General features: G+C 41.6%; 1 protein-coding gene across 1 annotated transcript; it reads left to right on the top strand.

The window, feature by feature from the left end:
- Positions 1 to 4089: 4089 nt before the first annotated feature.
- YEATS4 (YEATS domain containing 4) lies at positions 4090 to 9519 on the top strand. The gene is made up of 7 exons (XM_071423453.1): positions 4090 to 4246; positions 4349 to 4468; positions 5038 to 5104; positions 5195 to 5289; positions 6699 to 6791; positions 6876 to 6963; positions 8936 to 9519. Exons 1-7 carry the CDS (start codon positions 4196 to 4198, stop codon positions 9103 to 9105), a joined length of 684 nt encoding a protein of 227 aa, XP_071279554.1. The 5' UTR covers positions 4090 to 4195; the 3' UTR covers positions 9106 to 9519.
- The last annotated feature ends 2733 nt before the right edge of the window (positions 9520 to 12252 follow it).

Here is a 12252-nt window from a genome sequence, read left to right as displayed (position 1 = left end):
GTGGAATGCACCTCTAAAACCCTTCTGAAGATGGGTGGGTTCCCCTGTGGAGCAGGCAGCATTTGCCTCTGAAGGAGCAGTGAGCTCTCTGGAGCTGCTGCATTTCAGAATGGTTGCTCTTATACTTAAAACTGATTTCTGAGGCTTGCTGGTGTCCCATTTCCCTGTAGCCATTTACTTCTTTCGACAGGCAGCTACCCTTGCCACCTTTTACTATCTGCAGCCTGTGCTTCTCTTAAAAAATATATGGCTCTGCTTGGATGTGTTACAGCTCCACACTGGTGGGAGGGGATAGAAAAGGAGACCATTCATGCCAAACAGAATCCTTATTCATGGGTAAAGCTGTAAGGAACTTGGGCTCCCACCTCAAAAAGTTAATTGGAGCCTTTATGTAATTAAAACTGCAGTTCTCACTTTCCTGAAAGTGATTTAGCCTGGATTCTTTGCAAGATGAAGCATAGCCCCTACTTTCCCCTAGACCTGTAGTGTAAGGGTATTGAAAATGGTGAATAGTGTGGAATGACTAACAGAACCCTGCAGAAGATACTGTTAAAAATAATGTCTAAGTTGTTTGGTGGGTTCTTTTTTTGAGTACATAAAGTACTTTGAATAAAAAATGTCAGAGAATGCCAATGTTTTATCAGCAGCTCTTAAAAGCTGCATTTTGAGCCTCTCTATGTAAGTATAAATTCTCTATGAGATTAAAAACTATCTGCTTGCTGGCTTCCATCTCAGCAGGAGTCCAGGAAAATTTTTCTGTTGTTAATTTCACAGTGGTAACAGTATGATACTTCAGAAAACAAACTTATCTTGTCATGTAGGATTCCTACTGTGCCCTCTTAATTCCTGGTTATCCCCTGCCTGTTCCATTTAGTTAAGTAATTTATCATATTTAAAACTAGTTTTATGCCTTTTACGCAAAAAGAATTTAGAAAAAAATTTAAACCTCTACATAATCGTCTCCTTTTTTTGGGTTATAATTACAGCAATAGCTAGTTCAAATTTTTAACTGTGGGGCGCTTGGGTACATTACTGAAGAAGGGAAGGTTTCTAAAAATGCAACTTTATTTAGGGGGAAAAGTAGCAACTTGCCAAAACCACGTTACCATCAAATTAAATTAATAGTCTGTTAAAACAGGGTTAGTGAGAAAGATGATGGTATAGCATTCCTTGCTGGAGCCAGGTTTGTGCTACCTCTAGCTGCACTTGATCCTTGGGACAGGTGGCCTCTTTGCCCACACAGTTTGTCCTTTCCAGGATTGGAAGAAGTTTGAGGAAAGTCTCACGTGACACTTCTGCAAGGTCAGCTCCTGTGAGATTGTATGTAATCCCCTTATAAAGAATAAAAATGTAGCCATCTCTTTTGAACTTGAAAAAAAAAGAAAAAAAGAAAAAGGAAAATTAAACCTCACAATTTTGGAATTAAATCTTGGAATGATATGACCTGGGTAAAGATGCCAAGGAAGCTGGTAATTTTGCTGAGAATCTGGAGTTGGAAGTTGTTCTTTATTTATTTGTTGTGTATGCCAGTATCACAGTGTTGTGTGTGCCATCTGGACAGCTGGCAGGTAAAGAGCTCAGTTCTGAGGAGCAGCCAGCTCCTGGTATGTGGCTCTTTCCTTTCACAACAGTGGCATATGAAAAATCTTCACCTAAGCTGCACACTTGGACACAGGTTGGGCTCAACAGTTACAGCATGGTGGCACATTATGTCCAGCAGCTCCCAAAAACAGGTTGCTAGAAGCGGATTTCAGCACTTAGATTCTTCAGGGTGCTGCCAGCCCTTTGCTACAGCCAGGAACCTGCCTAACGTGGTCTAGTTCAAACAATCCCATCCATTTCCAGTCTTTCTTATGTCATTTTGTTATGCAGATTCTTCTCATTCCACATGTTCCAACAAAGGTTTTCCCTCCATAGTCCCAATGTGACTCTGAAATTCAGTGAGTGTGTTGAAGCTTTCTGCATTTGAGATGATTTCCTTCATTTCAGTTGCCACAGAGTACATGTCCAGTGCCAGTTTCTCCAGTTCTGCCACTTCTTTTCTCAAATGTGCTTCCATCTTGGTAATAACATTCAAGCCTGTGAATGTTTAGATAATAAATCCATTAAGCATTCTTTTGGTGAACAAATCTTTGTATCAGGTTTAAAAAAGGAATTTAATTATTTCAATCAACCTGTATCTCTATGATTGGCCATACTTATAGGAAAAATAGGGTGGGAATGGTGTGGGTGTGTTTCAGCCTTCCATTGCAAGGCCACACAAGAAAGCAAAATAGCAAGAAAGACTGGAAAATGCTGCCTAAGATATGAAGCTCAGTCTTGTCCTGGGGCAGGCATCTGCATCATTTAACTTCTTCCATGCTTTATCTTAAAACTTCATAGGGTCTGTCTGGGGTGTTAGCTCCTGCACTTCTTACAGGACGAGTATCCTGCTCCTCCCATGCTCCAGGGGTTACAAAAGCAAATTGCTGCCTGAGTTGTTTCTTGGCTAGTTTATATTAATCTGATTTTTGTGCTGATACTGCTTGCCCTCTTGTTATTTCCCTTGTTAACTCCCAATCCCCTAAGGCATTTGCAACAGCTAGTTAATATTTTCTCTACCTTTATTTTGACAAATTTGTTTAAGGAGGTTCTAGCCTTCTTTAGGGCACATGGTGTTGACACCAATTTGCCCTGTTCTTGTGTATTAGCCTTTCAGTTTTTTTTTTTTTCCTGTAAGAGGAGATAATACACTAGATATTAAGAAATTTTCTGCTATGAGGGTGGTAAGGTACTGGAATGAGTTACCCAGAGAAGTTCTGGTAACACCCCTGGAAGTGTTCAAGGCCAAGGTGCATGGGACTCTGAGCAGACTGCTCTGGTGGAAGGTGTCTGTGCCCACAGTAGGGACGAGCACGAGAACGAGATGGTCTTTAAGGCTCCTCCCAACCCAACCCATTTTAGTACAGACTTTTAACTGAAAAGTGCACTCTTTTCCAGATGGGGTCTTAACAGGGTTTGTATGATAGCTTCTGATGGAGTTTTTGATGCTCTTAAATACCGTTCTCTTTCTGACAGATTAACAAAGGTTGGTTACTCCTCTGTCTTTAAAAACTAAAGCAGAAATGGTCGAGAGGAAAAGGTTTCTTTAGATCAGGAACTGCACCATTCCCCCTCTTGTTCATCTTGTTATTGGAATAAAGAGTCTTCCACAGAAGCCAATTATTAATTAGAAGTTAGATTAACCTCAGAAAATTTTTCTTTGAAGACAGAGCTTGAGCACTTGTAAAAGACTGGCCCAGCTGCCAGTCTTGCCAACTTGCTTTAATGAAAACAGCTGTAACATTTCAGAGCTGAGCAGTGCTGTTCACACAATCTAGTTCGTACAAGCAAGAGGGTAGGAAATTTTACCTTCTGAGAGAGGGTTAAGCAGGATGTTCACTGTGTTCTTGTCTGCCAGGAGTCCCAGCCTGTCACAGGCATTGGATGGCCACGGGAGGGGCCGGGGGATGCTCTGGAAAATGGTTTGCAGGCAGGGTCTGGCTGCTGCTCTCCAGAGGAGTCCACCGAGCTCTCCAGTCCATCACAGGGACAGAGCTGGGCTGACCAGAGGGTGCAGCTGAGGCACGGAGCAGCTCCACAAAGAAACAACCCCCTCAGAGTCATCTCCGAGAGCTGGGGCCAGCCTGGAGGAGGCCTCGGAGCAAGACTTCCACTACCTATGGGGGGCCTGTGAGAGAGCTGGAGGGGAACTTCTTACAAAGGCATGTAGTGGCAGGCCGAGGGGAATGACTTTAAAACTGAAAGAGGACAGATTTTAAATTGATATTGGGAAGAAATTCTTCCTTGTGAGGGTGCTGAGGCACTGGAAAAGGTTGCTGGGGCAGCCGTGGATGCCCCATCACTGGCAGCGTTCCAAGACCAGGCTGGAGGAGGCTTTGAGCACCCCGGTGTAGCGGAAGGTGTCCCTGTGCAGGGCGTGGAACCGGGGCGCCCTTTGGGGTCCCGTCCATGGACGCGTGCCTTTCCCGCGGCGCAGCTCGGGCCCGCTCCCGGGCGCTCCGTTCCGCCCCGGCCGGCGGCGGCAGCGGCGCGGCCCCGCCCCGGAAGCCGCGGGGGATGGCGGTCGCGGGGCGGCGGCGGCGGCGGGAGCGGCGGCGGGGCCGGACGGGGCGGGCGCGGGCGGCGGCGGCGGCGGGCGGCGCCCCCGGGCAATATGTTCAAGAGAATGGCAGAGTTCGGGCCTGACTCCGGCGGCAGGGTGAAGGTGCGGCCTCGGCGGCCGCGGCGGGACTCGGACCGGGGGGGGCGGCGCGGTACGGCAGCGCCTCTCTGAACGCGCTCTGTCCGCTTGTGCTCCTTTCTTTAGGGCGTTACCATCGTGAAGCCGATCGTGTACGGCAATGTCGCGCGGTATTTTGGGAAGAAGAGAGAGGAGGATGGTCACACTCACCAGTGGACGGTGTATGTGAAGCCGTACCGGAACGAGGTACGGCAGAGCCGCTTCCCCGAAAGCCTGGTGCGGCTTTGGAACAGGCGGGCTAGGAAACCGGGAACTGCCATCCACGGAAATGTGCAAAACGCCTGTGGATGTGGCACCTGGGTCATGGCTTAGTGGTGATGGCCTTGGGGTAAGGGTTGCGCTCCGTGATGTTAGAGATCTTTTCCTGCCGAGCAGCACCGGGACTTGGGGGTTTGAAAAGCCGGGATTAGAGGAAAGGGCAGGAGGGTCTTTGGCTGTAAGCTAAGAAAATAGAGAGGCTGGTGGGTTTCCAGAAAGGAAAACCGTGGGAAAGGCATGCTTCGTTTATGTTTTTTTGAGTGATATTTCCAGTGTAGGGGAAGACTGGAGAACATTCATGGGGATGAAACTAAATAAAAGAGAACTGTGTGCAAGAACTAATTTTTGATTTACCGCTTTGCTTTCCTTCTGTGCTTAAAGTCAGAAGAAATAGTATTTAAAATCAGAAGGAATGTAGGCACATAGGATAGATGACTGAATAGTAGCTTGGTGTGCTGAAATAATAATAATCAGAAATAACAATGTTTCTGTTTTAGGACATGTCTGCATATGTGAAAAAAATTCAATTCAAGTTGCATGAAAGCTACGGTAATCCTTTAAGAGGTGGGTTTTGCATTTCAGCAGTTGTTCCTAGAATTGGGCTTTTGTTCCAGCTTTATCATGGTATTAACACTTCTGTGTTGCCTATTGCAGTTGTTACCAAACCACCATATGAAATCACCGAAACAGGCTGGGGTGAATTTGAAATAATCATTAAGATATTTTTCATTGATCCAAATGAAAGACCTGTAAGTACATTGAACTTTTAACAAAGCTTAAATAATTAACTATGGTGGCCGACAGCTCTAGGAAATTGCTGGACAAAATAAGTCTCACTGTAATAAAAGTCTCTTCTTGTAGAAAATTATTCTAAGGATTGGTCACATTTTCTTCTTTCTGTGCTACACTCCTGGTATTCATGACTGCTTTTCCTGTGCTTGGCTTCTCTGACATTTACTAACATGTGACCACATATTGCACCTTACCTGGGTTGAGCACACACTGAGGATTTCTCTTCCACAGAGCTTCCAAGTTCTAGGATATTTAAGTATTTTAATTTTTATTTTTTCTGTCAGATCAAAATCAGTCAAAAAGCAGCAGGGCTACTATACTAGCATAAATCTCTGCCTAAGAAGACCAGGTTAAAAACCTCTGTAGTTGCGTAAAGTGCTGAAATTAATTTCTTTCTTCCATTCCTGTGTTTTAGCCATATCTTGTAGGTTTGTTTATTCAGATCTAGTAGGAAACTTGATTACTCTATTTTAGGGAAAAGGATGTTTATTTCGGGAAGGATTGAGTTCCTTCTATCACATGAACAATCCTTTTTTTGATCCATTTTTTGCTGAATGAGAGTGAAACTGAATTTCATGTTTTCCTGGAATATGTGGCAATTGGTCACAATGGGTTTCCCGTGCTGTTGGGCTCGGTAGCACCCTGACTTTTATTAATTCCATTCACAGCTTGACCAAGCTCTCCTAAGGTTGGTTGGGTGTTTTTTCTTTGCCGCTGTTCTTGGAAGGCTGTTTGGGGCCTGTCACATTCTTCCTTTCCAGGAGGTCCCAAAGGAAGTCAGGTACTGCTCTGTTCCACCATGGCTCCTGGGCCTGTTTGTGGAAGGGGAGAAGCGTGGGCTGTGTGTGCCCTTCCCAGGCCAGGTGGTCAGTGGCTCCTCAGGGCTGCACAGAGAGTTCAGTCCTCTCCCCACCCTGCCATTTGCAGTGCAGGGATGGAAGAGTAACCCCAGAAAGAGAGATTTCAGTGAAAAGCAATTCACAGCCTCCCTGGTGCTTCGTTTTCTCAAGAATAGAGCATAAGGTCACAGAAAGCACTTTCTAACTGATTAATTGAGAAAGTCAATTTGAATTAAATCACCCATTTGGAAATGGTGGTATTAGTATTTTTTATATACCAGTCCTAAACCACTTTCCCAGACATTTTTAGTCTCAAGAGGCCTTTAGATAGTTGGCGTGTTTTAAAAGTTAATGTTAAATTCAAAGTAACTCTGCTGAAACTATATGACATTTATATTTGCATTCCTAAAACATTTTTAAATCTTATACAGTTACTTTGTAGGAACAAATACTACTTGTTGATATGTAGAACAAGTTTTTTATTTCGCTACAATTTTTTAGCTAATAAAATTCTGTCTTTTGAATAGGTAACTTTATATCACTTGCTGAAGCTTTTTCAGTCGGATACCAATGCCATCCTGGGGAAGAAAACTGTAGTTTCTGAATTCTATGATGAAATGGTATGAACATTTTTATTGTAATCCTCACTTTATTTTGAAGAGTATTAGTGATACCATATACCATGTATTTTTCTCCTTCATTAGATATTTCAAGATCCTACTGCAATGATGCAGCAGCTGTTAACAACGTCTCGTCAACTAACACTAGGTGCTTATAAACATGAAACAGAGTGTAAGTTGAAAATTAAAATATTTTAAACTTTAGAAATAACAATAGTTTGATTTGCTTTTAATGTATTTTGGGGGGGGGGCTGTAACAGTACAACGGATTTGGATGCTGCAAAAAGATGGTAATTTTGCATTAAATTTAACTTCAGCTTTTGCAAGGGTAGTAATACTTACCTGAAAACTTTAAGATTTTCTTATCCCTATGGCTCTAAAAAAAAGGAATTAGGAATTACTTGGTATGAAGAGTGATGACATGAACTATACCTACTCTGACATCTTTGAAATGAATTAAAACAGAGGATAAATGAAGGCCATCTTATGGTACAGTTCTGTTTAGCACTGCAAGCAAAGGTCACACTTGAAGGCCTGAAGTACAGAACAGTTAGTGATGTTTAAGTCAAAACAGCAACTCTTTGTGGATAAAGAGTAGTGTCTGAAAGCTCTTTTTTCCCTTCTACTTCTTTAACTATGTATGTAGGTAATTTCAAACATACTTCTTAAGTACAGTGTAATGGTTTTTGTGTCCTTTTTATCCAATTTATTTCCAAATATAAGCAAAATTATTAAAGGAACTAAGGAAACTAAATTGAAGATCCATTGGTTCATAAGTTGTAATGCATTTAGTGTTTATTTCTGTTCTGATCATCTATATTTCATCTGTTATTTGCTTTCTGAGAGTAGAAGATGTAGTATTTATTGAGCCAAAATCCTGCCCTATTAATTACAAACATTAATCCATTGCAGTCCACCCCACCTGGCCTTTTGTTCACCCAACAACAAATGTCATGTCGTTTTTGGCCAGCAGAGCTAAGAATGGCGAGTGATTATGAATTTGAAGCTCTTCAAAGTTAGGGTTCCTGTTTGTCTTATGTCTGCTTAGCTCTGTGGATATGTGAGCCACTTGTATTTCCTGCCTCAGTTCAGCCAGTCTTGAGGTGGATTTTTGTTATTGTTACATGTTACAGTTTTTGTTTAGAAAATGTTTAATAATATGATGGATAAAAACATCCAAATTTAAACTTTTTTCATTTAAAATTTTTGGATATTTCTCCAGACAATAGGTAGAAACTTTCAGTGTGGTTTCTTTGTATAAAGACTTCCTTAAAATGTGCTAATGAAGCAGATAATATTTACCACTGCCCATAGCTATGTAATGTATGGGATATGAGTGAATTCCACAGCCTTCATGGACTTGTTGGCTTTACCATCTTTGTCCTAAAACTTGTTAATGTAAAAATAGTAAAAAATAGGTACGTGATGTCAGATATTCATTAAAGCAGGGCAGCATAACTGAAACTTTCAGATCTGTAGAATTAAACTCCAGTGAGAGATAGAAAATGATTACAGTTACATGGAGAAGGAAACACAGAATGGTAGAGGCTTGAAACGACCTCTGGGTGCATCATATCCATCCCCTGCCCTAGCAGGGCCACCTACAGCTGGCTCCCCAGGACTGTATCCAGATGGCTTCTAAATGTGTCCAATGATGGGGATTCCACAACCTTCCTGGGCAACCTGTGCCACCACTTGGTCACTTCCACAGGAAAAGTTTCCTGATGTTCACAGGGAATCTCCCATGTTTTGGTTTGTGCCTGTGGCCTTGCGTGCTGTCACTGGGCACCACGTATTCATAGTTCTCTGTAATTTCCCATGTATTTGCTGTCACCATGTCAGATTATATTTTCTTCACCTAATCTTTAAAAAAAATATGTAGAAAATTATTTTATTAATTGTATAGCTATGTGCAAAACTGATGGGCTGAGGGATGAATGAGGCTGCAAAACAAACTTTTTTTTTTAAATCCAGATTCTTATGTGGATACCATTTTGATTACAAGCATTGAATTTCTAAAGCTAATAGTAACAGATTTTTTTCTTTCAGGACAAATGCTATCCAAATTACTGTTTCAGTTAAAAAAAAAAAGGCAAATTTCATGGCACTTAAAATACATATTTTTTCTTTATCAACTGCCACAGTTGCAGATCTTGAAGTGAAAACCAGGGAGAAGCTTGAAGCTGCTAAAAAGAAGACTAGTTTTGAAATTGCTGAGCTTAAAGAAAGACTAAAAGCAAGTCGTGAAACCATCAACTGTTTAAAGAATGAAATCAGAAAACTTGAAGAAGATGATCAGTCTAAGGATATGTGACAAGTTGTGCTGACTTGAGTGTGTACTGAAAATGGAAAGACTTCAGTCATGGCATTGTATGAGTTCTCTTCAGTTCTGTAACTGAGACTATGAGAATTTCACTGGCAAATGATTGAAGTTTGTGGCAATCAACTCCAAAAATGGAAGAAAAAAGAAAGAATGTATCCTTGTTTTATAGTTAAAATCTGTGGGTACTTAACGATTTTTTTCAAGTGGAAGTGGTCTTGAAGACCAGACTACTTTTTTTTTGAAAACTGCATTTGAGTCGTGTATGAAAACTTTGTATTAAGTCTTGTATTAGTTCAATGTGATTTTACAAAATGCTGGTGTTTACTTTTTTTACTTTTTTTTTCTACTGATTGTTTAGACATGCATCTTTAAAGCTAAAAATAAAATATGCAGTTTTTATTTTAATGTTTTTTGTCTCTGTCCAGCTGTGGGCTTCAACATCTGTAAGTAAGCTACTGTAAGTAGCAAACTCTGATTTCAGGCAGAGGTTGAAATACAAAGGTATGCAAGTTATTTAAGTCTGGTTACAGTGATTTTTGGCATGTCTCTCTTTACCAGCACAATGGAAACTTTCTGAAAACAGGATTTTAAATAACTTGTATATCCACAGGTAAGAGTTTCTAGCCCCAAAGCTGCTTTAACACATACAAATGCATCAATGCTACAGACTATGCTCAGAAGCAGCAAATTATTCCAGTACTGTTTTGTAGGATTTTGTTTCATATTTGTACTGTACTACACTCACTTCATCAAATATTGTCTCTGCCACTTCCTCCTCTCACTCTTCCCTGTTCCAGCCTGGTGTCCCTCCCACAAGAGACAGTCTTCCATTAATTCCTCCAATTGGAGAGCTGCTCACAGGCTGCATTTCTTCACAAAGCATGAAGTCCCTCATGGGGTCACAAGTCCTGCCAGCAAACCTGTACCAGTGTGGGCTCCTTTCCAAGGGGCCACAGGAGCCAGTCCAATGCAGGCTTCCCACGGGATTACAGTCTCCTTTGAGCATCCCTTTGCTCTGGTGTGAGCTCTTCTGCAGGCTGCAGGTGGATCTCGGCTCCAGCACCTGGAGCATCTCCTTCCTCATGTGCCTGCAGGGCTGTTCCTCACACATTCTCACTCTCTCTGCTCCTCTTCCCCCTGCCCAAGCAGATTTTTTTTCTCCCTTTTTAAATCAGCCACCTGCTGGGCTCAGCCTTGGCCATGGCAGGTCCATCCTGGAGCTGTGTGACATTGGCTCTGGTGGACACAGGGGAAGCTTCTGGCAGCTGCTCACAGAAGCCACCCCTATAGCCCCCTCACTACCAAAGCCTTGCCACATAATTCTTAAGTCACTTGCAAGTGTTTCCCCTAAAATCTACATGACCTCATCAATCCTTTTAGAACAAAGCACTCCTTTCTTCATATTTGAAACAACTGATGATTGATGGGCTTTTACATGGCTTGGTAAAGTGAAAGTTTCATCACTCAGTATGTAGACTTAGGGTTTTCATTAGGAACAGCTACTTGGCATACTTGGTTTATGGTACTGTGAATACACATAGGTTGAGGAGCAGCTTGTACTGTGGTATCCAGACAGATCCTTCCTAGCAGTGAAGAATAGCCAAATTTGTCAATTTTTGGCTACCTAAGTGCTTTGGTTTCTTTATTCAGTAGCCAATTTCCTTTTAAGCAGCAGCTGAAGAAGAGTGCCATTTTCAGAGCTGTGCACTGAGAATAAGACTTGCATGAGCCACAGTATGTTGTGCATGCTGAAATAAAAATGGGAATGGAAAGCACAATTTTTGGTGTATACAACATTATTATTTTCATATTTGTCAGTTAAAATAATAGTAATGATGACCAACTCAAATGGAATATTAAAGAGGTTCTGCAGGAGCTGTGACTAACATGAACAGGTCTGCTCAAACAGACTTGAACTGACCAAAAAATAATGGAGATGTACCTTTTGAATCCAACTCTTTGTGGGAGCCTGAAATATATTTTTTTGTTTGTTTACATCCAATAAACATCTTAGTTTCCTAGGATACAGAAGCAATGATCTTGGCTCCACTGCTAGTAGCCATCAGCATACTAGACCACTGATGTAATTTCTGTTTGGAGTTAGTGGTCTTTTTTTCTTCAGTTTTTCTTTCAACTTTTTGTATTTTTTTTCTTCTCCTTTGCACTCTCTGCAAAGATCCTAGAAGAGTCATTAGACTCCTCTCTCAAAAATAAGAAAATAGTTCTAATTTGCTAACACAGCTGTCTGCTGAGTAGTCAGTCAATAGACGACAGGAAGAGCACGTTCTGCTTTACGAAGTTCCATGTTAGGATCTGTGTTTTCATTAGAAAACACTTTTTTCAGGTGCTGAGAAAGCAACTGAGCCCTGTATTAGACAGTAACTAAATTCTGGGAGAAATTAATGACAATTAATCATAGACTCAGTGACAAAGTGTCCTGAGTTGGATGGGACCCACAGGGATTGAATCCAGCTCCTGGCTGTGCACAAGCCATCCTCAAGAGCTGCATGGATCTCAGCTAGTTGAGAGGTTGTGTTTGTTCCCATGTGCACTGGCAGTTAAAAGTTATTGATGCAAACAGCCAGGAGTGTGTGTGTACACAGTAAATTTACAGTGTGGATCTTCTAGTGCGTGTCATTTTCAAAGTCATTAGAACTGAAATGGAGTGGGGCACCTCAGGACACAGTTGCATTTGACCTCCATTGCCTTGAAGAAAATGACAAACCCAAATGCTACACTTGGCTTCATTTTTGGCAGCCCTACGAAGATGTGATTCCAGAAAAATAGTTCCAGTTTGTGCTTGCCAGGGTGCAAACTTAAATGCTGTTTATATTGCTGAGACTGACCTTAGACTGTGGCTTCATCCTGAGTTATCATTGGGAAACACAGTTGTATTTAAATCTTGCTTTGCAGAGGAGGAGACAAAAATCTCAATGTGCTATAAGTACAGTTTGATATCACTGAATTGCACAGTGATTTGTTCAGTTGCCTGCACTAAAGCTTTAGCCACCACTTGAAGTAACGTTTTGCTAGGTAAAGATAAACATGGCTTTTCTCAGTTTACATGCTTATTGTTTTGAGTTTTACCAGTGAGCATCAATATCAAGTATGCAAAACTATTAGTGTCATTGCCACTTC

This window comes from Agelaius tricolor, unplaced genomic scaffold, assembly GCF_023055355.1.
Source record: "Agelaius tricolor isolate 1412-34295 unplaced genomic scaffold, bAgeTri1.0.p SCAF_3, whole genome shotgun sequence".
In the NCBI taxonomy this organism is placed as follows: Eukaryota; Metazoa; Chordata; class Aves; order Passeriformes; family Icteridae; genus Agelaius; species Agelaius tricolor.
The sequence above is the reverse complement of the archived record's forward strand: the minus strand, read 5'-3'. Positions and strand labels throughout refer to the sequence as shown.